Genomic DNA, 27,709 nt, shown 5'->3' with positions numbered 1-27,709 from the left:
AGGTGAGAACAGGGCAATTGGAGTCCACACTTTGAGAGCAAAATCAGAGCCAGTGAAGCAAGTGAATTAAGCAAATGAAGCAATCACTCAGTAAATAACCATGGGAACCAACAGGATGCCTTGGCTTCCTCCAGCAGGCACAGCTCTTGGTTCTGGGCCTGTGTCCAAGAGCTGATCTCTTCCCAAATCACTTTGTTTTGGAATGACACAGTGCCTGGCATAAGCCATCACCTGTGCCTTTTGCACCACTGCTACTGTGGTGTCTGGTCAATAAATGCAACCCCGAACACCTTAACTGCAGGCAAGAGAGCAAAGGAAGCATTAAGGCTTTTTTATTTTGTTACAACTGTAATTTCAGGTTTAAAACTGAGTGAAACCGAAACCAAAACAAAACAGTTGCTCAAACTCTCTCCTTATGGTTTCTTACCCAAGGAGAAGGGAAACAGCTTGGGGAATCCCTTGGCTGCCTCATTCAGCTGGAAGAGCTTTAATAACCTTTTCTCTTCTTCCAGTGGATCAAGGGATTTCACTGAGGAACTGACAGGATGAAGTAGATAGCAGTATCCTGGCAGCTTGGTCACTGGAGGTGTTTTCTTTGGAACAGAGGTAATGGAGGGGTAACACTCAAAAGAACCCAAACCTTGGTCTATCTGAAACAAAGTGCATCTTCTGTGCAGAGATGCAGAGCAGCCCACACTGAGCAGCTTTGGAGAACAAACTGGGGCTGGAGAAAAGGGCTCCCATCTGCCTGCAGAGAGCCCAGAGGGCTCCACCTGGAGCTGGTCTGAAATCCTGCTCCAACATCCATCCGATTCTGAAGCTGGGATGTGACAACAGACCTTGGATTGCATCCAGGGTGGCTTCGGGGAGCTGGAGGGCTTTGTTAGGGCTGGATGGGCTTCTCCTGAAGCGCTGGGGAGAAGATGAGTGGTGTCAGGGAGCCAAAGCGCTGCTCTGTGCAAGAGCGGCAGAGGTAACCACCCGCATCCCTGCTGTGGTTGCTCTGTGGGAGAAAGAGAGGAGACCTCAGAGGAGATGAAGGCTGGAAGAACCCAACCTGGGATGCAAGCCCTTCATGTTCAGGGGGGAGAACCACAATGAACCCAATGAACTTCTGCCACCAGGGAAGTCCCTTATGGGATGGTTTGTTTAATAGGTGCAACCAAAATATCCCTGTGCAGGTGTTTGATGGTGAAGGATGAGGCTTTGTCATAGAGCCATGGGATGGTTTGGGCTGGAATGGATCTTAAAGCTCCTCCAGCTCCAACCCCTGCCACAGGCAGGGACACCTTCCACTGGAGCAGCTGCTCCAAGCCCCTGTGTCCAACCTGGCCTTGAACACTGCCAGGGATGGGGCAGCCACAGCTTCTCTGGGCACCCTGTGCCAGTGCCTCAGCACCCTCACAGGGAACAGCTTCTGCCTAAGAGCTCAGCTCAGTCTCCCCTCGGGCAGGTTCAAGCCATTCCCCTTGGCCTGTCTGAACAGCTGCCATGTCCTCAGTGCTCGTATCCCCTGTGGATGGCTCAGAGGCATCTGCTGTTTCCTGTCTTGGACACAGAGCTCCACCAATTTACTGTGTGCTCAGTAGGGAGCTTGGCCTCCACCTTCACCTTCTAGGATCCAGCCTACAGGCAGAACAGTGGAATCAAAGCCAAAATGGGACCCAAAAGCCAGACTATCAGTAAGAGGAGTGTCAGTGCTGACTCCAAATGGCTGTTCTATGGCCTCAGCAGAGGCTCCAATGGCCAGATATGGGATCTGACACACCAAAACCTCAAAACCAGCTCCACTGAGACCACAATTGGTCTCAGAAGAGAGGTGAAGGTTTGAGTGGCTCAGTGGGAACTGCAGCACCCCCTCTGAATCATGCAGTGGGAAAGTCACCCCCAGTTATGAGCTGAGTGGGAGCAGAAGTAAGAGACCGGGGAGCTGTGGGCATGAGATGCAGCTATGGGATGCTCCCTCCTCCCTTCCACTAGAGCTTAGCACTCAGGTTATCCCTCCCTGATGTGACAGCTCTAAACAGTCCCCAAGCAGAGCCAGCCCACAAGTGATTGTGAAGGTTCCCAATTGAGAACCATGATCTCAAAAGCCCAAGGAGGGTTTGACGTACGTGAACCAAAGGGAGCTTCTTCACAACCAGCCCGCAGTCAGACTGCAACATCCCTGTACACTGTGGCACAGAGCAAGTGATCGCAGCTCCATCATTCCCAGCCTCACTCATCAGCTCCACCCGAAGGAAACGCTCCTAAGGAACAAGAGGAGGAGGGAACACATCACTGAGGGAGCTGAGATACTGGGAATGGTTCTTTCATCTCTGTTTTATACCTCCTTGGAAGTGACTTGCGACAAAACCCTGCCCCAAACCCTTGGTGACAACAAGACCAAAGCAGAAGTCAGCTGCAGTAGTGAGGAAGGAAGTGAAGTAAGAACTGGCAACCACTGCACACAGAAAAGGGAACCTATGGGCTTGCACTGGGATGAGAAGTCAGGATCTGTGGAAGGCAACACCCAAACACAAGGGCTGTGGAAGACAAAACCACTGCAATCTCATCTTGCTAATGAAATCATGGTACAGAGCACAGGAACTGAGGGAAAACCACGACCTCAGCTACTCTGATCCATGTCAGCACATGCAGGGCAGAGTCCATAATCAGCATAGACCTGAGGATCAGGGTGAACCTGATGACAATCCTCTCTTATGCTCCGCTATGACACTGTCCCCTCCAAATGCAGTGACTGGAGATGTGCAGGGACAGGGACACCTCACACCAGACCCCTTGTCCCATCACTCCAGTCCCTGATGCACAGCCCCTCTCCAGCATCCTTGTAGCCCCCTTCAGACACTGGAAGCTGCTCTGAGGTCTCCACGCAGCTTCTCTTCCCCAGGCTCAGCAGCCCCAATGTTCTCAGCCTGTCTCCATACAGGAGCTGCTCCAGCCCCTGAGCATCCATGTAGCCTCCTCTGGTTTCACTTCAACAGCTCCATGTCCTTCTGGTGTTGGGGACACCAGAACTGCACACAGTGCTGCACGTGGGGTCTCACCAGAGCAGAGTAGAGGGGCAGGAGCACCTCCTTTGACCCGCTTACCTTGGAACAATTTCACTTACCCCAGCCAGTGCTAAAAGGTGTTCCAGGGACTTGGACATGAGCAAACACTTCTTTGCACGTGTCACAGCTACATAGAGCAGGTTCCACTCATCCTCAGGGTACATGTCTAGGTTGGAGGAAAGAGCAGCAATAGCTTTAGAGCACAAGAAAGAACAGCTCTGCCTTCAGCTGGTGTTTCTGGAAGGACACTGGGTGCTTCTGCAGGAACTCTGCTGCATTTGCTGTGCAGCTCCTAACACCACTGATAGCTCCTGCCTTGCTCCATGTGCCTCCCTCCAGGCAAAGGCAGGACTTTAATGAGAAGCAGCTCATTGGTATGTGTCCTCCCACCTCCCAGGCACAGATGTGGCACTGGAGGAGCTTCTCTGCCTCTAGATCCCCTCTGCAGCCACCTCTCTGCTTGCTTGGAAGACACCAACCCTTCCAAAGCCTGCACCTAAGGAAAGCAGTGTCTTTCCCAAGCATGGAGTTGGTCTTTCTCTGTTGCTAGATGGCTACAAGCTCAAGTACAGGAATACTCCTACCTTGCTGTGAAGGAAACTACAAGATCAATAATCCCTTGAGAGTGGCACCTGATGGCACTGATAAGCACAGGCTTGTTTCTCACTTCCAGATCAGGATGGGGACTACATCAAGCTGTTCCCTTACCAATAATGGGGTCAGTTCTACTCTGGTAATTCCCCCCGAGAGCTGGTACTTGCACAAAGTCATCTGCAAGCAGCACCGTGTCAAACTCCAGGCCTTTGGCTTGATGGACAGTCCCTATGAGGTAATCTGGGATCAGCACATGTGGGGAACAAGAAGGAATAAAGATCAGGCACTGCAGTACGAATGGAATTCCAATGTCACAAAGCACCAAGTGAAACACAATGATTCCATTCTGCATTCACTTCAATTCTTCCCAAATAGAAACCAGAAGCAAAGCACCTCTATTGGGAATCCAGACTGCTGAAGACAACTTCCATGCCAAGGAAGATGTTTGGTTATCAGCAGCCTGGCTCCTGCTTCCAAACAGGAATGCTCTTTATTTGATGTATTTTTCACTTGGTTGCCTTGTCCCCTTCCCAAGTTTCAGTCAGCAAATTGCAAGGCAACTGCACCAGGAATCCCAAAGAGCAGGATCAGTCCTAGGGCTTTCCCACCATAGAAAATACTCACAGAATCCCAGACTGGTTTGTGTTGGAAGGGACCTTAAAGCTCATCCAGTTCCAACCCCTGCCACAGGAAGGGACACCTTCCACTGGAGCGGCTGCTCCAAGCCCCTGTGTCCAACCTGGCCTTGAACACTGCCAGGGATGGGGCAGCCACAACATCCCAGTGCACACTGAGCCATCCTCTGGTGGCAGATTCATTGCCCTGAGCCCCACCTGCAGTCCCACATGCATGCCAAAAGCTGCTCTTTCAACTTCCCTTCTCCCTAAAAGCCCAATTTGATCCAAATTGTAGAACGAGGGGGTTTCAGCACTGATGCTCTATTGAAAACAAGCCCTGGATTTACTCCTCTGTCAAAGACACAGTTTGGCTTTACCTGCCCTGGCTTCATGTGGGAAGTGGTTGCTCTGAATCTGCTGCACCAGCTCAGGGATGCGCTCTCTGTATTTCTCCACTATTTCAATCTTTGTTTGCAGCTCTTTGTCATTGACGTGCTCTGCATAGTCCTTTAAACCAAAGAAGCCATGAATTTCTTCCCATTTCTTGATGAAGGGGTCATTTATTACCAGGTTTACTGAAAAGAGAAGGAGCAGATGACAGGAGTTTGTTTAAGACACGTATATTGGGAGCTTTAAATTCTAATCAAGTTTCAGAGTTGAATTACACTTAATATTTAAAGAGGTGATCCTGCCCCTCTACTCTGCTCTCATGAGATCCCACCTGCAGCACTGTGTGCAGTGCTGGTGTCCTCAACATCAGAAGGACATGGAGCTGTTGGAGCAAGTCCAGATGAGGCCACGAAGATACTCAGGGGCTGGAGCACCTCCTGTATGGAGACAGGCTGAGAACATTGGGGCTGTTGAGCCTGGAGAAGAGAAGCTGCATGGAGACCTCAGAGCAGCTTCCAGTGTCTGAAGGGAGCTACAAGGATGCTGGAGAGGGGCTCTTCATTAGGGACTGTAGTGATAGGACAAGGGGTGATGGGTTCAGACTGAAACAGGGGAAGTTCAGGTTAGATCTTAGGCAGAAGCTGTTCCCTGTGAGGGTGCTGAGGCGCTGGCACAGGGTGCCCAGAGAAGCTGTGGCTGCCCCATCCCTGGCAGTGTTCAAGGCCAGGTTGGACACAGGGGCTTGGAGCAGCTGCTCCAGTGGAAGGGGTCCCTGCCTGTGGCAGGGGTTGGAGCTGGAGGAGCTTTAAGGTCCCTTCCAACACAAACCATTTCATGATTTTCTATTTCCATTTCAGTGGAAAACAGACAGTGCTTCACAGGGGAGATTTCTTCCCCATATTTTATCTAAATCTCCCCTCTTTCAGCTTAAAGCCACTGCTATACACACACATAAAGGAGGGTGAGGACATACTCACATCTTATCCGCTCCTCCACAGGCTGACTGAGCTTCCAAAGATCATGGATTTTGCTCAGGCCAAAACGACCAAGCCCCTAAAGAAACCCAGTAATGGAACCTTAATATATAGGAGTAAAGGTACTGTGTAGAATCTGAGATAAGAAAGCAAAGTCCAGTGTTAACTGGTGTTAAAAGTTGGGGAATAAGGGAAATGTGATGAAGATGCAGAGCTGGTTTCCTGGAGCTGTATCACAAAGGGAATGCTCCAGCCCACTCTGCAGACAGACAGATGGACAGCAAGAGGAAACCACACATTTACTGACTGCCATTATAGATGAGCTATGGCAGAACTTTATATTCAAAGGTATCTCAAATATATTTTTGTCATGTTTTCTCTTTTGCTCATTAAAAAAGGTTAATTCTGGGGGCATTTTAGCTTTGCAAATGGCATTTTAGCTTTGTTAAAATGAGCTTTAGCAGTCTCTTGTGCCATAGATGCTGCTGGCCTGTTGCCTCCATACTGATGGGGAAAACCAGCTCCAGACACAACTGCATCCTCTGACCTGAAGCAATGGTCCATCACAAAGAGGATAAACCTTGCTCAATGGGCTTTAAATGCTTCAGTTTCAATATAAACTGAAACTAAAGGTTTTGCTTTAGCAAAATACTTTCAGGAAGTATTTTTAACTCTCTTGATTCCAAATACAGTTTGATTGGTTCCATCAAAAGCAGCATCAGTCTGAATTTGTAATGTCCCTTATGAGAGCTTGAAATACTCATTGTTCCACTTCCCCTTCCCCAGTCCCACCCAGCAAACTGGAGCTGTTGCTGTTTCATCTGAGCCTGATGGAGAGAGACCCATGGGCCTGAAAAGAGACCCATGGGCCTGAAGAGAGGCCTTTGTCTGCACAGACTTGAGAAGAGCTGCACCAAGACTCCTCCCCATCCACACCAGATTGCTGCTTTCTCCTGGAATATCAGTTTTAAACCACAAGCAGCTTAGCCACAACCTATTTCAAGCCTCCCGTAGGTATCACTGCTCCAAGTGCCAACAGGCTTGGGGACTTGGAAGTCACATTGGCAATCTCCCCTTACCCCAATCATGTGTACTTTAACTTGTCTGCCTTTCCCAGTGAGTGCCACAGCATCCTCAAACACGTTGAAATTGCTTCGTGATAACAACGTCACCTTCCCTTCCATGCTGCCTCTCACATCATCTGCATGGAGAAACTCCCAGTTAGAGAGCAGAGATCTGAACCCAAAGTAAATCAGAGATCAGGATGAATCCTGAGGCGTTTTATTATGGAGCAGTTCAATATCACCGAATGGAGCTGACTGAGCTCAGAGGCACCAACACAACTCACCCTTTTGGTTTCCACCCACTAACGTCTTATTCCTGATCCTCTTACAGACATCCAGAATGGTTGCTCCAACGTAGGCTATTTCAGGCCCAAATCTGAAACTCTATGTGGGAAAATGAAGGGAACAGCAGGAAAAAGCAGAGGAATGTGTCAGGACCTGAGAAAAGTATCACTATATATGGAACTCTGCAATTCCCACCAACCTTCTGGACTAACTTTCTCTTAGAAAGAGAATCCTTTCTTGACTATTCCTAGAAATCCTGGTCATTTTACACCCAAAGAGATATGAGCTGTGCTGTGAGATGGGGCAAGTAGACAGGACAAAATTCACCTCCTTTGCTCCCAACTCCTTTACTTCCCATTGGACCCCACTGTTGTAACTGACTGGCAATGTGAGCAAGAAGGATACATCCCCCCCTGCCCACTCAGCTGAGCTGAGAGCTAACCCAGAAAAGAGGGGATCCCCTTGAAAAGAGGGTAACCAAGATGCTGTGAGGGCTGGAGCAGCTCTGCTCTGGAGCCAGGCTGAGAGAGCTGGGCTGGGGCAGCCTGGACAAGAGAAGGCTCCTGAAGGGGAGACCCCAGAGCAGCTTCAGTGCCTAAAGGGGCTGCAGGAAAGCTGGAGAGGGGCTTGGGACAAGGGCCTGTAGGGACAGGCCAAGGGGAATGGCTTGAACCTGCCCAAGAGAGGGGAGACTGAGCTGAGCTCTGAGGCAGAAGCTGTTCCCTGTGAGGGTGCTGAGGCGCTGGCACAGGGTGCCCAGAGAAGCTGTGGCTGCCCCATCCCTGGCAGTGTTCAAGGCCAGGTTGGACACAGGGGCTTGGAGCAGCTGCTCCAGTGGAAGGGGTCCCTGCCTGTGGCAGGGGTTGGAGCTGGAGGAGCTTTAAGGTCCCTTCCAACCCAAACTCCTGCATGATTCTATGAAACAAGCCATACATGAAGTTCTTTAGCCCAGTGCCCATTTTGCAAGCTACATGATTTTCCTAGTGATGGGATCACTCCACTAAGTTCCAGGGGAGCTCTGCAGTGCAGAGTGTGAAGAGCAGAGCATGCCACCAGCCCAAGGCAAAGCAAACACCCCACAGTGACAGACTCCAGGATTCAGGCTGTTGGATGCCTGCTAAAAAAGGATGTGGAACATTTCCCACTGCATTAGGGCTGTATCCAGGGAAGGAGAGCAGCAGATGCTCATCTTACCTGGGTGAGGTAGTAGACATGGGTGTGAGGCACTGAGTAGAGGCTATTGACAGCACCTCGGAAGGTGTAAATCTGCTGGTGAGGGTCTCCCACAAGGATTATGCCACATTTCTGTGACAGCACAATATCCACGATGGCTGCAGGAAAACATTGGATCATTAAGGGGGTTATAAGCATAAGTCTGCTTATAAAGCAGAAGTGAATCATATAACATCTCTTTTCTGTGGGGCAGCAAATTAAAGTGCTGGGTCCTGCAGTTGGGCCACACCAACCCCCTGCAACTCTCCAGGCTTGGGGAAGAGCAGCTGGAAACTGCTCATGGGAAAGGAGCTGGATTGATGGAGCTGAACGTGAGCAGCTTGTGCCCAGGTAGCCAGGAAGCCTCCAGCATCCTGGCCTGGATCAGCACCAGTGCAGCAGCAGGGCCAGGGCAGGGACTGTGCCCCTGTGCTGGGGACTGGTGAGGCTGCACCTGAATCCTGTGTTCAGTTCCGGGCCCCTCACTTCAAGAGAGACCTTTTCCAGCCTGGCTGATTCTGTTTCTAGTATCTCTTGCCTGATGACTCACAGCATTTAAGAAGAGGACAACACAGCTGCAGGAGACCCCACCCTGAGGAGAAGCAAATGGATGCATCTGGCTGACAGGGAGCTGCCAAACATCCTCCCACTATTACAGGCTGACACTATTCTTCCCTGGGCTGGAGCTGCAACAGCATCTTCTTAACCCAGCACAAAACCACCAGCCGTCCCCAGTGCCCTGACCATGCTGTATGTGTGCACAGTGACCCAACACACACCTCAAAGCACTTCAGGGCCTTGAACAAAGCCTGCCCAAGGCTCATATGATGCTGGGAGAGCAACCTCTTGTACTGCAGAGTATGGGTGGGAGATCTGATGGGGCTTTTGCACTGATTTGATAGTAGGGGCTTTCTTCCATCCCTCTTTTATTCCTCAGCACATGGTTTGGTGTCCTCAGATCCCTTTAGTACCAATTCAACATACTCTACAACAAAGAGCTACTCCCTGTATCCCTGGTAAAGAAAGTGGGTTTCTGCCATGATTCCAGAATCCCCAGAGTGGTAGAAGGCATAGGCAAGACTTGCGTTCTTATGCATCTCTAGGTCTTCAGGCTCAAAGCATGGTGCTAAAGCTGAGTAAAGGACATTGACGGGCTGAGAGAGCTGGGCTGGGGCAGCCTGGACAAGAGAAGGCTCCTGAAGGGGAGACCCCAGAGCAGCTCCAGTGCCTAAAGGGGCTGCAGGAAAGCTGGAGAGGGGCTTGGGACAAGGGCCTGTAGGGACAGGCCAAGGGGAATGGCTTGAACCTGCCCAAGAGAGGGGAGACTGAGCTGAGCTCTTAGGCAGAAGCTGTTCCCTGTGAGGGTGCTGAGGCGCTGGCACAGGGTGCCCAGAGAAGCTGTGGCTGCCCCATCCCTGGCAGTGTTCAAGGCCAGGTTGGACACAGGGGCTTGGAGCAGCTGCTCCAGTGGAAGGGGTCCCTGCCTGTGGCAGGGGTTGGAGCTGGAGGAGCTTTAAGGTCCCTTCCAACACAAACCAGTCTGGGATTCTACAGAGCAGCTCTGCTGTTCTGGCAGCTGAACCATTTAATGTCCCATCCTCTCTTAGTGCTTAGGAGGGCTGCAGCTCTGTCTCTTGTCTCCACTCACCTGGAGTGCAGTCCTGTGCTTCATCCACAAAAATGGCATCATACCCTGAGAGCTGAGGCCTGCTGAGGTGCCAGAGCTTCAAATACCCTGAGAGAAACAAGGCATGTCAGTGAGCAGGTAGCTTCTCATCATAAACCTCCATGATCTCTAAGACAAAAGTCCCCTTTCTCTTAAGGAAATGAATGGTTTTGGCTCTATTTCTGGCTTGGAATTTGCATGACATCGGAGGGGTTGCAACAATCCCTATTGCTCCCAGATGTTGCTCTGTCCTCCTTAGCTGGCTGAAGGATCAAACCCAACACCCAGACAAAACAAGCTGAATGCACTGGAGGAAGGAAGCTTTGCTGCTGACCCCAGAATCCTAATGCACAAAGGAGATGGCATGGAAGATGGTTTTCCCCAGCACAAGCTACCTCTGGCACTATCTGCACATATACTAAGAAGGAAAGGACAAGCAAGAAGAAAGGATGTGCTGGCAGCAGTAAGGTGCGAACACTCACTGTCAGCACTTGCTCCCCACTGTCTCACCCACTATTTTTATGGATTTGCTCCATACCTGAATAGTCCCATCATATTTCTAAGGAAAAAATACCATTTTCCACCCTTTGGGCCTGTTCTGAGCTCCCTGCTGAGCCAGTGGCAGCAGAACAGGACTTTTTGATGCTCATCGTTGGTGCACAGCCAGCAATAAGCAGCATGAAACCATTTCATTGTCTATAATAGCTATTTACCTGAAGGCATTTACGTATGTGCTCTCTTACCATCACAAGTCATCTTGTATTTCTTCGATGCAAACCCACCCAGCTTCCTCATGTGGTACCAAATCTCTTTGGCCTCTCTGACAACGATCTAGAAAGAGCAAACAGAAGGGTCTGCACAGATTGCCTTGAGCAGAGAAACAGCCCAGGCACAGGAGCTCTCAAAAGGCTTCTCTGCAGCCTTTCTCCTCCTGTTTCTGTGTCACCACCAGTTAACTTCTCCCCAATACAGTCTTGTCCAGACACAGGAAAAGAACACTTCTCTGTTCAGCTGTTGGTGTCATGCATCCCCCCTCATTCTGCACATTAACACACATTTGGTGTTTATTTTGACTTCTCTGGACAGCTTCAAGGTATTGAAGGTTTTGAGGCTGTCAATTCATTTCCTACCAGAAATACTAAGTTCAAATGGGGTTTCTGCTGCCTGGATTGGATGTGATCGGATACGAGCAGTGCAGAGTGGAAAGGCTGATTTCCTCCACAGTGCCACCCCATGTTGTTTGCAATGGCAATGCTTGCTGTTGCTGTGATGTCTGTCCTCTAAATGAGAGCTTTTGGGTTTGGCTCTGTGTATCCAAATGACTACAAAAATGCTTATTGTCTTTACATGCAAGAGCACAACATTCAGGCACTGATATAAATCCATGGAACCTCTTCTTTTTCCTTGCAGGGAAGATGCATCTGCACTGAGCAGAGCCAGCAATGACAACCTCTCTAGAAGTCAGGTGTGCAAACAGGCACAACACATAGGCCCTGGTTCCTTTGGATTTGTCACAAATAACCATGGAATAACCCATGGGATAACCATGGAATAAACATGTTTGGCAGTCAGTTCTTAGACCTGAAGCTCAAATACCGATAAAATAGGAGAGATGTGGATGAGATGAGGCCCTTCTAACCCTTGTTGTCTTTCCCCATCCAGATACTCACTTTCTTTTCTGCTGGACTGACAGCTTCTATCTGGCCATAACTGTTTGTGAACCGAAGAGGACAGTGCTCTTCACAGATATCGTCATCTGAAGAGGCAAAAAAGCTTTCCAGGGTTTGGGAGACCGTTTTCCCTCTTACAAACAGAGATTGGCCCTTTTGGTTCCGGAGAAGGAAACTGATGGAATAAACTGACATCTTGGAGAAGTGCAGCTTGCCTTTTTCCTTATAGCTGGGCCACAGATGACACAAAACGAGAGAGACATGTTGAAACACACAGGAAAAGCCTAGTGGAAAAGCAAGCTCAGTTTCCTTCCTGTTGCACACTAACACTTGCAGATAGAGCTCTGGTTTATACACCCACTGTAACCTGGTAATGGAATAGCTTTTAAATCTGCATGCATTTTGTGGTGGAAGCACAAACTTGTTAATTTTATAGATGGAAAGTCGAGCCAGTGAGATACTCCCAGCATTCCCCTCTGCAATTACAGCATTTCCAGAGCCAGGTAAGAGGATTCCCTCTTTCCAGGATGTGGCTCATTTTTCCCTCTTATCTGCAGTTTAGATGTGCCAGGAACTGCTATATTAGAATAACTCAGGTTAAAACAACCACCTCCTCTAAAGAAAAACAGCATTTAGCGTGGTTGTACCACTGAAATGTAATTGGGAAAGGGGGAAAAGACATTCTCAGTGGCTTCTCTCTCCCTGTGAAGTGCTGCTTGGCTATAAATACATGATGAACAGCCCCCAAACCAGTGATGGTGCTTGTGTCAGCACTCTGTATGCCAGAGCAGGGCAATGATTCTGTTTCCCAAGGCTTCTTTGGATACTACAATCACTGAAACCATTCAGAAACCAGAAATCACAGCCTGGCTTGAAGCAGGAGAAAGAAATCATTTCCCCCATTACTTTTGCCCCCTCAAATCCTGGAGGGTTACTTCAAAACCAGACTTCCATTTCCTGCCGCGTCTCTTCCCTGCTCCTTTAGCCTTCAATGAAGGAATCTAAAGTCCACACTCACTATTTGCCAACACTTTCATATGCCAACGAGTGGAAAGTCCTGCACGTGACGTTCCTGGGGAAGACTCTTTTCCCCCTCTCTGCAACTGCTTTGTTAAATGTCACGTAAAGGAACCGCAGACCTGAAAACTTCTCCGCATACTTGACCAAGGTCGAGGTCTTCCCTGAGCCTGAAGAACACAAGAAAGCAAATAATAAAGCATCCAGAAGCTCTTCCCTGTGAGGGTGGAATGGGTTGAATGGAGAAGATGTGGCTGCCCCATCCCTGGCAGTGTTCAAGGCCAGGTTGGACACAGGGGCTTGGAGCAGCTGCTCCAGTGGAAGGGGTCCCTGCCTGTGGCAGGGGTTGGAGCTGGATGGGCTTTAAGATCCCTTCCAACCCAAAGTGCTCTGCAATACCATTATTCTATGATCCAGAGTCAGGGATGAATGAACCCACACCCCTCTCATCAGCTGCACCTCCTCCCTCCTGCTTTCCTAAATGCACAGCAGGACTATTTGCAGCTAATGGGAGTTTATTTACCAGCTCCAGTGAAATCAGCAGAAGCTATGAAGCAAAAGTAGCTTGAAAAACTTACAGTCTGCATCCCAAAAGCTTTTAATAAAACCCCCTTTTATCACCCAGTATTGCAGGAGTCTGAACACAGTGGAAGGTCCTGGTTCTCCTGAAAGACAGCTTGGTAAATGGAATGTTAGAATTGCTCTTATGAATGACTGTGCTCTGGCACCTAGAGGATCTCCTGCCCTTTCCACTGACTTTGGTGTCTGCAGAGTTGTTTCTCTCATACATTCTCACTCCTGTCTTTGACTGCATGTTTTCCCCTTCCCTTCTCAAATACATTATCCCAGAGGTGCTACCAGCATCACTGATGGGCTCAGCCTTGGCCAGTGGTTCTATCAGACACAGGGGAAGCTTCTAGCAGGTTCTCACAGAAGCCAACCTTGCAGCTCCCAATACTAAAACCTTGCCACACAAACCTCAAGTGCCTGGTACAGATACTGGGCTCACTGGTACACTGCTCCCATGTCTCTCTCTAACTCCACTGCCACAACAGCTTTCAGCAATTGGTTTGGCCACCTCACCCTCAAGTTCCTTAACATCTCCTGGGTGATGCAGTCCAGAGCATGAAACAACCCACCAAGGGTCTCATCCATAACCTTTCCCATGTGGATGTGAGATTGACCCTTTGGTGGACCCCTACAGAGAAGGATCCTGAGGCTGCTCCTTTCAAGACCCTCTATGAGGAACATGGATGGATGCAGAAACACATTGAGCTGCTCTGACACTGCACCATTCCCTCTACAGCATCCTTTACAATGCAGTGAGCTAAGAGAGGCTTTGGCAAGCATCCTCATCCACATGTCTGAAGAATAATTATATTCTTCTATGCCTTTTGCCAGGTCTTTTTCAGCCTTGTTGTGGTTACATGAAACCTCTGTTCATGTATGTTCCCTTCTGTGTCATGTGGACACAGTGACTTTGTGCAGACATAAGAAACCACCCTCAGTGGCTTCTGTACCATGGTGTTTTGCCATACATGTCCTTTAGCAGGTCTGTTCTGGCACAGAGCATGCATCAGCTTCAAGCCCCCAGGGTGGTGTCTTTAAAGGGAAATCTCTGGAGGTGGAAGGAGAAGATTGACTTTTCCTTCTCTTTATAAACAGACTTCCTTGATTTTATCCAATTCCCCTTTTCAATCAGTGTCAAGTGCTGCTTGTGCTTTCTTGCCCTGTGCTGCTTCCACAGGGAGGCTAAATCTGACCAAGTCAGACTGGCTCTGTCTAGAGGCCTGTGGACAATAACACTGCAAAACAGCAACACATGGAGCTGCTCTTCACCTCCTGGCTTCTCTGACAAGCTGCTCTGGGAAGTCACTGACACCTGGTTTCAGTTTCACATCTGAATAAGGCATTTACCCAGCTTGAATGGCAGTAACCACCACGCTTCCCATCCCTATTTCTCTGCAAATGCTTGCTCTGATTGTTTTTCCATTGATTAAAAGTAGGGTTAATCCCCTGGTATCCACACAATTCCTTGGATAAAGAAGCAGGGGGGAAAGGGGCAGAATGAGAGGTTACACATTCAGTCTTACAATGTAAGTTTTGGCTCTTACCTGCAAATGCCATAATCTTCACTATTTGACCACGCTCAATTTTGTGATTCAGAATCCTTTGCTGTTCGTGGGTCAGCTTTACCTCAGGCCGGCTGTTGAAAGCAGAAAGCAACACAGAGGGAAAGGAATGAAGGACGTAAATCCTGCCACATAAATCAACCACATCAACTAAGAGCAGAAGGAATCCAATGGAATGACTGATCCTCTCCCACAAGCAGGAAGGTGGCACTAGTGCTACTTGGTTATGGTGCAAAGAGAAGAGCAGGGAATGAGAAAAGACTGGAGACAGCAAAGGTGAAGAATAAACCTGGGGAATGTTCTATAGGAAAAGATCTTCTCAAGGGGCCTAAGCCATGCTTTAAAGATGAATCTGACACTGTGGCTCCATAGGCTTATTGAAAACAGTGATTTGGGTTCAGAGTGTTTTGCTGCACTCTGATGTCTCAGCATACAGGACAAATCCATTCTCCTGCCTCTCAGAGGAGCTGGGAGCTCTGATTAACATTAAGAAAGGTGCTCAGTGCAGTTGTTGTCTTCATAAAGGTCTAAACCCTGTAATTGGCCAACAGCATGAACCACCTCTTTATGCAGGGTCCTCTCCAATACCTCGTGTAAGGATGGGAAGCCTTGTTTAAGCATCCTTGACATTCCACAGCTGGCAGTCGGGTGACTGCCCCCAGGACACATCTTTTACTGAACAAGCAGATTCTGCTTAGAAGACTTCAAATGGAGGGATGGAATGAAAGGGCTGGGAAAACAGCCTCTTATTATAACCTCTAGCACTGTTGTGCCTTGGATCATCAGTGGCTGGATTTATCTTTGCTAGATCCCTGCGACAGATGAAAGCACTACCCCTTCTATAGGTAAGGATGAGGAAACTAATTGACTCTACAGCAGAAGTGGAACCAAGCCTGGACCTCCACAGACCAAGAAAGCATTTCACTCCTCGCTGTCCTTCCTTTCTAGGCAGTAAGTAACCAACAAATGCTAACTTATGATATCTATATATAACATTATGTTAATATTAACATGATATTATGTTAATATGTTCCAGTTATCCAACAGCATCCAGAAAACAGGAGCCAAATCAACGCCCTGTGGCTGGTATCTCATTCCCTCCCATGCACAGGAAGCACTGCTCACAAATGAACAGCCACAGCAATGCCAACCCCTTGACTGACTGCACCTTGTGTTTCCAGAGGAACCCACTGCTAAACTTAAAGCAGGTTCTCTCCCCTCCTTCCAGAGCTTCTTATCCATAGGGAAAGTGGTGATTTGGGAAGAGCACACAGAACTGTGCTCCACCAAAATATAGATCCATCAGTGAATAATGACAGTTAAATTTACTCAGTGCTTGGAAATTCAATTTGTATAGATTTAAGGCCTGGTTTTCCTTTGAGAACTCAGGGAGAAGAGGGAAAGGAACAGAATAAGGGTTTGTACCAATCCTTACGAGTCTTGTCAACCAGCTCCTACCAGGAAACATTTGCTCCCCCTCCAGGGTTCATTCCTCCACCAAACCCCTGCTTACTTATCACCTACAATAGCATTACCCAGATCGTAAGTCTTGTCTGCAGCATGAAGCCACCACATCCTCTTCTGCTGTCTGTATTGTCACAGAATCATTTTCCATCTGGTACAAGCAGTAGAAAATGTTGTAATGGATCCTGGTAGAAGACACAAGAGACAAACTATCATTGAGAACTCATCAATAGCAAATGAAACGTCTGCAGCTACCTAAAATGCCACCAACACCTCAAATAACTCCAGTGGGATGGGGCACAAAGCCCCAGGCACTCAGAGAGTTGTGTTAAGAGTAGCTTAACAGTAGCTTAACAGTTAACAGTAGCTCAGAGACAGTGTTAAGAGTAGCTAGTTCTGCCTCGAAAAGTGACTGCTCTGTTTGTGGCCTCTTCCTCACTCCTGCTAGGTTTGGATTTCAGGCTCTGCCATGCAAATGTGACCTGGGATCAGTCCACAGCATCCTTTTGCTCTCTTGAACCACTATGAGCAACAGCACAGGGGAGCCTGAGAGCGAATGTGGGGCTAGTTCAGGCTTCTGAGGCGAACCAGTTTCATCAACCACCTTATGATGATCCTCTGACAATCCTTCATGGTGCAAAGAATGGAGCTCAGAGACGCTGTGGCTTTACTTATGCTGGCAACAGCAGGCTGAAAACAAACCTCCATGGCACACCAGGGTTGACACCACTGTGGTTTTAGCTCTTTTAGTGCAGCTTTGGTCCTGTGGCCTAAGAGGGCCACACTCTAGGACAAACCTTGTGTCTCCCATTAGGTGACCTGCACTCCCAGATTCACATTGCTCAAGGAGCTGCAAATAGGATTTGGGCAGTTCCTCAAGGACAGGTTTTCCTCCTCACACCCCAAATCAAAAACCTCATGGGGTTTGAAGAGATAATGGCAGAAGAGGTCATTCCTACCTCTTCTCTCCTCGGTTATTTAAAGAGGTGGAGATGGGACATGGGTGACTTTGACCATGAACTCTCATTGCTAGCAAGTGACACCCTCTGTCTGCCACACACTTAGAAGGTGTTAACTCAAGTTAATGACCTTAGCCAGCAATTAGCAATCACTAACAGGCCAAAGAAGCATCCTGATTTCCCTGTTTGGTAGCCTGAGTACATGGCCCATGCCTGAGTAAGCAGAGGATGAAGTGTCAACCCAGGCTGGTCTATACCGTGCAGAGGGCAGCTTAAGGAACATTCTTCTTCGTGGCTATAGATTCATTTTCAGTGCAGTTCCTCTCAAGTCTTCCCTTAAGAATCAATTACAAGTGTCCTCAGTCCTTATCTCATCCTCACTGTAACTCTGTGGGCTCTTACCTGCATTACCAGGCACCTCTGTGAACAAAAGACAAGAGGATGGATCGCTACCTACAGGCAGAGGGAGCCCATGGAGTATCATGTAAGACGAGTAAAGAAAGTAATTGGTCTCAGGAAGGTAATACCCATATTAAATTGTGATGTGCATCTATTTCTAAGCAGGAAATTTCTATAATTGCTTTAAAATCTGCTTTTCTTTCTGAAAAAAATTCCTATTCCTTGAGCTCTATCTCCTAAAAAACAAGTGGATTATGGAACAGTCCCAGAATTAAAGCAAATCTAAAGGTAATGTTCCTGAATGTTCCTGCAACAAGCTGGGGATGTGCACACTGTTCCAAACAAACTGCATACTGAGGAACCAGAGAGCCCTAACCAAGAGGAATATTATGCTGATGAAATACATAGCAAATACATATTTCATATATATGTTCATATATATTTATTATATAAAAATATATTTATTCATATATATGAAATATATACCCATATTCTTATACATAATATATTAAATATACATATATTAATACATATTAAATATATATTGTGTATATATAGAAATATATGCTCATGTGATATATAGAAATATATGCTCATGGCCATATATTCACTGTATATATTCCACATTACTATAGCTAGAGACAGGCAGACAGGGAGCATCTCCCTCCTCCTTTACCTGTTAGTGATGAGGATGTTCTTGTTTCTCATTGCATACAGCAGTGTTGCCATGCAGTAAAGTGTCTCGATCACATCCACAACAGAGAGGTTAGAGCAGGGTCTCTGCAGACATCTGATCAGCTTCTGGATGTCACTGACGCTATCGGAGAAAAGCACCATGACTGCAATGATGGCCCAGGTGCTCTCAGGCTGGGGGAGGCAACCAAGAGAATGAGCAAAAAGCCTTTAGAAGCCTTTAGGAGCAGGGAAACGCTGCGTTCACATTGGAAAAACACTTCTGCCATGAGAAATGAATAACCTGGAGCAGCTCTGCTCTGGAGCCAGGCTGAGAGAGCTGGGCTGGGGCAGCCTGGACAAGAGAAGGCTCCTGAAGGGGAGACCCCAGAGCAGCTCCAGTGCCTAAAGGGGCTGCAGGAAAGCTGGAGAGGGGCTTGGGACAAGGGCCTGTAGGGACAGGCCAAGGGGAATGGCTTGAACCTGCCCAAGAGAGGGGAGACTGAGCTGAGCTCTTAGGCAGAAGCTGTTCCCTGTGAGGGTGCTGAGGCGCTGGCACAGGGTGCCCAGAGAAGCTGTGGCTGCCCCATCCCTGGCAGTGTTCAAGGCCAGGTTGGACACAGGGGCTTGGAGCAGCTGCTCCAGTGGAAGGGGTCCCTGCCTGTGGCAGGGGTTGGAGCTGGAGGAGCTTTAAGGTCCCTTCCACCCACCCCCTCTATGACTGTATGAACAGTACCAAATAACACCCCAAAGGGAAAACCTTCAGACGCAGGAGTACAGATCTGTCCTCAAAGCACCAGGAAATGTTAAACCTGTTCCATAGACCAGGTAATCACTGTTAAACCTACCCCAGCCCTGCTCTGTAAATGTGGCAGCTTGTTGACAACACAGACTTCAGCCCTTGAGAAGAGGTGATGACTCTTCAAACACTGCAGAACCGCACCATGATCTACCTTCTGCTTGGTGGGTATGGCAGACACACACCTGCACAGAGCAGGAACAGCAGCATTTGCAAAGAAGCATTATCAATATATATTGATATATAAATATATACCAAGTTTATATAGTGATATAAATAAAGTCTTCTCCATAATACCATCATTTTAGTCTCCAAGTTCTTTCTGGCTGTCTCAAAGTCTCCTTTCAGGAGATGGATCCACTTTGCTCCTAAACCAATTTGACTCTATTGGCACCATCTAACTGCCAAACATCAGTCCCTCTAGATTACATAGGTCTGAACAGTGCACTTGCTTTTATCAGGGACCTGGCTTGGACTTGGCCTTGACTGATAAGTCACTGCAGGTCCAGGAAAGCAGCCTTTCAGGAAAGGAAAAGATGGGAATACATTGGAGATAGGAGGAACCAGGAAGAAGAGCTCAAATCTCACACCCTCCATGAGATCCTTGTATTTTACCTAAGCCCAGGAGATACTGAGCCTCTCTGGCTCACTGAGAGATGGAAAAGCAGAGCTGACGTGACAGCTCCTGAAACACAAAGTGATGCTGAAAGGGACACTTACATTGGGCCTCACTTTCTCCTGCACAGTCACCCTGCAGGAAGCAACCATGAAACATCCTCCCCCAAGCTTGTTGTTGGGTGCCAGAAAGCAGCAAGGAACAGAGCAGCACGTATTTGACTGTGTCATCTAATGCTTGTCTTGGAGCTCCTGGCAGCTCCTCTCAACTGCTGAACCCAACCTGGTTGTGCTCCAACATGCAGGTCCATCTGCAGAACCTTCCTTTGAGCCTCCAAATGCAGCACTGCTTGTTGGCACCCTCTTGCTCAGGCTCTCCTCACCTCTTTCCTCCTTTGATGTAACAACCATCTCCCTGCCCTCCAACAGGCAACACCATTCAAGACTGTTCTTCCACTCCTCTTCCCAGTCCAGCTTCTCCATCTCTTAGTACAAGGCTATCCCTGCCCAGCCTCTCATTTACCCATCACTTCTCATTTGCTGTCAATGATGCAAACTGCAGAAGGGAGTTTGGAATCCAGCTGCTCAGTGCAGGGACAACTTCAAGGTTTGGTCATTTGTCCATTTGAGGCCTGAGCATCTCTAACAATGGAGATTCCCAACCTGTCTGGGTCAGTGTTTGGCTGCTCTCTTAATATCTAACTGGATTTCCTATACGGAACTTATGCCCATTGCCTCTTGCCCTCTCACTGTGCACCTCCAAGCATCATGCTCTCTATGGCCTCTTTCTAGACACAGGAAGACAGTGATTAGATCCCCTTTCCACCTTCTCTTCTCCAGATTTCATCCTCTACTTGTACATCTCCTCAAACACCACGTTCAGTTCTGGGCTACAGGAAAGACACTGAGGTGCTGGAGCATGTGTCCATGGTGCAGGGCCTGGAGCACCAGTACTATGAGGAGCAGCTGAGGGACCTGGGGGGTTCAATCTGGAGAAGGCTCAGGGGGGACCTGATGGCTCCCTCCAAGTGCCTGCCAGGAGGATGGAGCCAGGAGGGGCTGGGCTCTGCTCCCAAGGAACAAGGGATGGGACAAGAGGAAACGGCCTCAAGCTGCACCAGGGCAGCTTTAGATGGAGCTGAGGAACAATTCCTGCCCCACAGGGTGCTCAGGCATTGGAACAGGCTGCCCAGGGCAGGGCTGCAGGCACTGGAGCCCTGGAGGGGTTTAAAAGATGTGCACATGTAGTGCTTGGGGACACAGGTTAGTGGTGACATTGACAGTGGTGGGTTAACAATTAGACTCAATGATCTTAAAGATCTTCTCCTAAATGATTCTATGACCACGTGCTCCAAACAGAACAAGGAAGAGGAAAAGGGAAGTTTTTCACCTATTTCTAGAAGCCTTGTAGTGATTTCTATTCATGTTCCTGTCCATCCCCCTCCTGTTCTAAGACAAACCCATTGCTCTCCTGGCAATTCACAGGACACAGTGGAAGAAGACCCAAAGCAAGGAAGGTCTGAGGATCTACAGGTACAAGTCAATGCTGAATTGGACTCACCTGATCAGCCCAAACACGCATCCTTCCTGCTCCTTTGTTATGGCAAAATCCTGCATGACCTGTTCAACGCTGCGCAGGGCTGTGGCCTCCTTCTTTAGGTACTGATGGTACAGCTTCTTCCAGGGAATGAACTGGAATGTGAAACATATAGAATCATTTTTCACCTCACAGCACTGGGAAATAGGCTTCTTCTGGCAATAAGCTCATCAATGTGACATGCAAAGACCTGGAGTTCAAAACATCCCTGGAGCTTGATGGAAACACCTAGCATGAGATGGGGAAAAGGAAGCAAAGAAAGACAGACTTGTTCCTCATAGCATGCAAACATGTCTATAAGAGGCTGGTTTTAATAATATTATGGGAACAGAGTGATGCTGGCTCAGTTTCAAACACAAAAACATTACAGGAATGGGAATATTTTCAACACTATTGAGCAGAGCAGAAGGAGAGGGAAGAGGCTCAAATCAATATCACAGCAAGTCCTTACCAGTGGATCACTGACTATGTCCCTCCAGCAGCGACACACCAGGCTCAGGTTCTGATACAGATCAATCACTGGTAGGAAAGCAAAGATGTTCCTAAGGACTTCGACAGGCAGCATATCAATACTTCCCTGAGGCACTTCCCAGGTCCGAGTCCCCAGGAGTCCATAGTGCGTATCAGGGACTGGTTCAATTTCCATATCATCCAGTTCCTGCTTGATCCAGCTGTGTTCTGGATGAACAACCAAGGGCTTCTTCTCAGGTTCAGCCCACACATCATGCTCTGGCTTGAGGGTACCTGCAGTGGACAGAGGCTGCTTCCTGGAGCTTTCTTTGGGAGCTTTCCTGGGAGCTTTCCTGGGAGCTTTCCTTGGTACAAAGTCCTCATCCTCCGGAAAATCAGAGTCATTGCTGAAGGAATCATCAGCAAAGGTGGGATCCAGAAGCTCTTCTTTGTTTCTCCTGTCGTTCATCCCACCAGCACCTACCTGCTGTGCCCGAGGGACCTTGAAGTCATCAGTGATGTTGGAATGCCCTTGGCCTGCAGAAAGAGGAAGAACATGAGTGGGGTGAACAGATCAAGGGCAAAGCACACTGCTTGTGAGCTAAAAAGGAGCCCGAAGGTTGTGTAAGGTAGTGGTTATCTCCATAGGGCTCCTCACAGGTGTATGAGCTTCCTACAGGTGAACTATCCTGTTTCATGGTGCTTCCCTGGCAACTTGTGGAAGTCAACAGAACAATGTCCATCTCTTTCCACTGTCTACATGAAATGAGAAGGAAACAAAAAGCAAGGCTTGAGTTGTGGTGTTGTTCCTCAGGCTGAGGCTGGGCTCCCAGTTGTTATCACTGGTTTTAACCCAGTGAGTGAGAAGCACACTAAGATATTAGAAGAGCTTCAAGGTTTAACTATGCTGCACCATGAGAAGGTCACAGCACCAAGCCTCTGCTGCTCCTACCATGGTATGAGATCAATGCCTTTAAGAGGATACACAGTGATTTCTTGCCTGGCTGCACTGGGGACCATAAAGGAAACTGAAACATGGCAAGAGACTGCTCTCAGCAGCCTTTCCTTCCTGACAGCCACACAGTCCCTGCAGCACAGAGCCTAAAGTTATCAGCACTGATAGGATTCATCTGTCGTGCTCCCAAAATACCCTGATACTTGGCTGAGAAGCAACTCGAGAAGAAACAAATCACAAGCAGCTACTGCTGATGCTCGATGCTTCAGGATGCTCCTGAAGGTGTAGCTGAAAGAGGTCTGATTTGAAAGACACTGCATAAAATGAACAGGGAATGCTTGTGTCCAACAGCCTAAATCCTGAAGCATCCAAGATAATGAGGTATTTTAAAGTGAGACAGTCAAAGGTGTCACTGGTATGAAATGGAGAAGTCTGAACACAGAGTCCAGGACTCTGATGTCCCATCCGCCCTCACTTCAATCACCTTACACCAAGGTACAGAGATTCCCAAGCATCCCTGTGAAATATCGCAGTGCTCCTAAGTCTCATCTCCACAGTGACAGGCACCGAGGAATGATTCAGGATATAGTTCTGCTTTGCTTTCTACCTGTCTCCTCACCCACACATGGGTGTAGCACCTCCAAGTTGGGTATCCCCGTGTTTCCCACTCCCAGGAAAGCTGCAGATCATTAATATCAGCAACACTTCAGCATCCCATAAAACTAATCAGCTCATTATTAGTTAATAATGATCCTAAAGAGTATCCAGAAGCAGGAGTCACATCATTAATAGTTTCTATCAGGAGGGTTCCTCAGGGAGAGCTGCTGTTCTCAATAGGTAGTTTCCAACAGCTCAACACCAGAGATATGGTGGCAATAAACACATGCAAAGATAAACTTGACTCCCATAGAGGGAAGCAGTCATGGAATCTCTTTCTATAACCACCTGGTTTTGCAGAGGCAGAGATTAACCCTCCTTTTGCTATCCAATACTCAAAGCCAAACAATGTCTTCTATTTGCACTCACTCAGCACTACATCCCTTCAGTTTTGGTCCTTCAGTTTTGGTCCCCACTGTCTCAGTTTTGGTCCCTGCTCTACAAAAGAGATGTGGACAGGCTGCAGACAGGCCACAAAGAAGATCCAAGGACTGGGAAGCATGTGAGGAAAGGCTGAGAGAGCTGGGGCTGTTCAGCCTGGAGACAAGGCTCAGGGAGACCTTATCCCACCATCCAGTATTTAAAGGGTGATACAAAGACAATGGAGACTCCCTTTGTACAAGAAGTCCCATTGAATTGACAAGGGCTGATGGCACAGGTTATTCCTGGGGAGATTCCAGCTGGACACAGAAGGAGAATTTTCCACCATGAGAACAATCAGCCACTGGAATAATGTCCCCAAGGAAGTGGTGGATCCCCCAACATGGACACTGTTAAGAGTGGGCTGGACAGGGTGCTAGGACATCATGTCTACGTCGTGCTTTGCTAAGAAAGGCTGGACCAGCTGATCCCTGAGGTCCCTTCAAGCTGGGACTCCATGATTCCAACCAGCACAAGCTCAGGGATGGATTACACAATGCCCTATTGCTCCACACCATACTACCAGCACTGCTCTCCCCCAAACCCCTCAGCTTTCAAGCCACTCAACCCAGTACCTCCTTGATGTCTCCGTGTCCGGCGGCTGGGACGCAGGCACCAGTTTACATCTCCTCTGCTTTGGCTTTGACTCAATGGTTGTGTCAGGGAAGATGAACCTTCAGCAAGAGCTCTGCAGTCCTGAGCTGTCAGGTGGGTTTTCTTGAACCTCTTCTCTGCTTTGCCAACATGCAACAGAAAACAGACCCCAAAGTGTCAGCAAAACACAGAATAAATCCCATGGCTCTGATAGAGGCATAAAAACAGTTTCCCTTTGGAGCTTCAGCTGGAAGTTTCTCCAAAGAAATCCCAGACTGGTTTGTGTTGGGAGGGACCTTAAAGCTCCTCCAGCTCCAACCCCTGCCACAGGCAGGGACACCTTCCACTGGAGCAGCTGCTCCAAGCCCCTGTGTCCAACCTGGCCTTGAACACTGCCAGGGATGGGGCAGCCACAGCTTCTCTGGGCACCCTGTGCCAGCGCCTCAGCACCCTCACAGGGAACAGCTTTTTCCTTATCTCCAATCTGAACTTCCCCTGTTTCAGTCTGAACCCATCACCCCTTGTCCTATCACTCCAGTCCCTGATGAAGAGCCCCTTCAGACACTGGAAACTGCTTTGAGGTCTCCATGCAGCTTCTCTTCTCCAGGCTCAACAGCCCCAGTGTTCTCAGCCTGTCTCCATATGGGAGGTGCTCCAGTTCCTAATGATCCTCGTGGCCTCCTCTGGACTTGCTCCAACAGCTCCATGTCCTTCTGATGCTGGGGACACCAGAACTGCACCCAGTGCTGCAAGTGGGGTCTCATGAGAGCAGAGCAGAGGGGCAGGATCACCTCCTTTGAGCTGCTGCTCACACTTCTTTTGGTGCAGCCCAGGATATGGTCACAACAGAAGCTCATACAACACTCTGCTGAGGAGCTAAGGAGGGCAATGCATCACATCAGGGTGACACACCTGCAGTCACTTGCAAGAGCGATTTTACCCCAGGTCCCCTCTCCTGAATTGTACAAGGCTTCAGAACAAAAGGGGACAACATAAAACCAGAATCCCTGCAAGCTTTGTGGCTCTCTCTATAATAACATATAATACTGACAACAGTATCATTAGGAGGATGCTGAGGCAGACTATGAAGGCTGAACTGTGCCATCACACAACAACGATTCACCCAAGGAAGGTCAGAGCCAACATTCACACACACAAACTTGAGCCTCTCACAAACAGATCCAGCTGGGATCCTCTGCTAAGGAGGAACCACCACCCCCTCACAGCACAGCACTTCCCCATGAGGATGGGCAAGGAGCAGCACAAATCCATATGAAGAGTTAAGAAAACCTTTCTTTAAACGTGCACAAGCTCCTCTCTTCCATGCACAGGGCAGCCAGCAGGAAAGGAACACAGAATGGAAGTCACTGCTACCAGAAACACTCATGGGAAGCCCAAAATGATGGCACAGGATGGGCTCCCTCCTGACAGAGCTGCCAGCAGAGAACTGCTCATACAGTTTCACTTCTACTTTCCTACTATGCCATGGTGCAGAGGATAAAGTCCTCTAATGTGTCTATGGCAGCCACAGCTGATCCCATCCAGCAGGATCCAAGGGTCCATTCATGACACTGCTTCCTCCCATTCAGCCACCTCAGCACAGCAATAAGGCTGTTTTCTGGCTTCATGCTCCTCAGAACACAGCAAATGAGCCTTGAAACAGCAAATGAGGCAAGCAGAAGACAAAAAGCAACACAAGACAGTTCTGTGACACTCAGGGACATGGGTTAATGGTTGAACTCCATGAGCTTCAAGGTCTTTTCCAACCTAAAAGATTCTTTGATTTTATGATTCTACTTCAAAATGGCTTTTCTCACCCAAAATGTAAAACCTTCTTTTGGATTAAGTGGTGCAAAGCATTGAAGGGCCCCAGTTCTCTGAAGCACACAGAGACTGCAGATGGCAGAGCCGAGGTGTGGGCTCAGTCCCATCCTGGAGCTGTCAGACACAGAAAGGTCCTGCACAAGATCAGAACTGAGAGCAAACCCACTGCTCCCTTGACCCCAGGACAGCAAAACCCCCCATGCCAGGACCATGGCAGAGGGTTCAAGTGCACAAACTGAACCCAAGATAACCCATGTCCTGCACCCCCAGAGCATGAGCAGCAGTGAGCACCCCCCCTGCAGCCCTGCTCCAGCTCTGGGGCAGCAGCACAAGAGGGATGTGGAGCTGTTGGAGCGAGTGCAGAGGAGGCCATGGAGATGCTGCGAGGGCTGGAGCAGCTCTGCTCTGGAGCCAGGCTGAGAGAGCTGGGCTGGGGCAGCCTGGACAAGAGAAGGCTCCTGAAGGGGAGACCCCAGAGCAGCTCCAGTGCCTAAAGGGGCTGCAGGAAAGCTGGAGAGGGGCTTGGGACAAGGGCCTGTAGGGACAGGCCAAGGGGAATGGCTTGAACCTGCCCAAGAGAGGGGAGACTGAGCTGAGCTCTTAGGCAGAAGCTGTTCCCTGTGAGGGTGCTGAGGCGCTGGCACAGGGTGCCCAGAGAAGCTGTGGCTGCCCCATCCCTGGCAGTGTTCAAGGCCAGGTTGGACACAGGGGCTTGGAGCAGCTGCTCCAGTGGAAGGGGTCCCTGCCTGTGGCAGGGGTTGGAACTGGAGGAGCTTTAAGGTCCCTTCCAACACAAACCAGTCTGGGATCCCATGACCCACTCATGCTTCATCTGCACTCATGTTTTTCCCCTTTTCTCCAGTTTTCCCATTGGCAACAGCAGATGACACACGTGCTGAGCAATCACTTTACAAAGCCCCATCACCATTCATGGCTTCCATTAGTGAGGAACACGATGGGGCGCAGAGCTGGTCAGCTACAGGAAGATATCCCAGCTACAAAGTGAGAGGATCAGCCTCATACCAATGGTTCCCCTTACTGCAAACCCTCCAGTGTTAAGGAGCCTCCCCCTATTATCAAGCCCCACCCCCCCCCTCCATGCCAAGGGCCTTCTCATCGCTAAAGACCCCCATTACCAAGCCCCCCATTATGAACCCACCACAAGGGTCCCCATAACAAAGTCTCCCCAACGCCGAGGAGACCCCCCCCATTACCAAGCTCCTCCCGTTATCCAGGACCCCCATTGCCCACCCCTCCCCATGCCAAGCTCCCCCCGGTCGCAAATGCCCCAATACCAAGGACACCCCTATCACCAATCCCTTCCCATTATCGAGCTCCGTCCACTCTCAAGGCCCCCCCCCCAAACTAGGGAGCCCCCATTACCAGGGGAGCCCCATTCAGCCTTAGCCTCGCCTTACCCCCCCTAGCCGCCATGCTCCCGCACCTCCCGCGCGATTCTGCCGACTCCGCCCACTTTTGCCCTATCCACCAATAAGAGAAGGGCCTGGACGGGCCCCGCCCACCTGTGCATCAGGCCCCGCCCCTCTTGGCCGTATTGACCAATCAGAACCCGCACCGAGGGACGATGCCCAATGGCGCGGCATCTTCCGAGGTCGGAAGTAAACAACGG

General features: G+C 49.1%; 1 protein-coding gene across 1 annotated transcript; it reads right to left on the bottom strand.

Annotated features, from left to right (window-relative positions):
* Positions 1-427: 427 nt before the first annotated feature.
* On the bottom strand, positions 428-27,534 carry FBH1 (F-box DNA helicase 1). Its single transcript, XM_034063409.1, has 21 exons — positions 27,498-27,534; positions 24,237-24,392; positions 21,631-22,166; positions 21,144-21,274; positions 19,017-19,152; positions 18,173-18,363; positions 16,210-16,323; positions 14,657-14,748; positions 12,544-12,712; positions 11,526-11,754; positions 10,599-10,686; positions 9,838-9,924; positions 8,172-8,308; positions 6,977-7,076; positions 6,708-6,829; positions 5,632-5,707; positions 4,642-4,839; positions 3,762-3,887; positions 3,113-3,219; positions 2,115-2,249; positions 428-1,003 (listed from the first exon to the last, which is right to left on the bottom strand). The coding sequence occupies exons 1-21, from the start codon at positions 27,511-27,513 to the stop codon at positions 884-886; spliced, it is 3,066 nt and encodes a 1,021-aa protein (XP_033919300.1). The 5' UTR covers positions 27,514-27,534; the 3' UTR covers positions 428-883.
* Between the last annotated feature and the right edge of the window lie 175 nt (positions 27,535-27,709).

Source organism: Melopsittacus undulatus, chromosome 5 (assembly GCF_012275295.1).
Source record: "Melopsittacus undulatus isolate bMelUnd1 chromosome 5, bMelUnd1.mat.Z, whole genome shotgun sequence".
In the NCBI taxonomy this organism is placed as follows: Eukaryota; Metazoa; Chordata; class Aves; order Psittaciformes; family Psittaculidae; genus Melopsittacus; species Melopsittacus undulatus.
The sequence above is the reverse complement of the archived record's forward strand: the minus strand, read 5'-3'. Positions and strand labels throughout refer to the sequence as shown.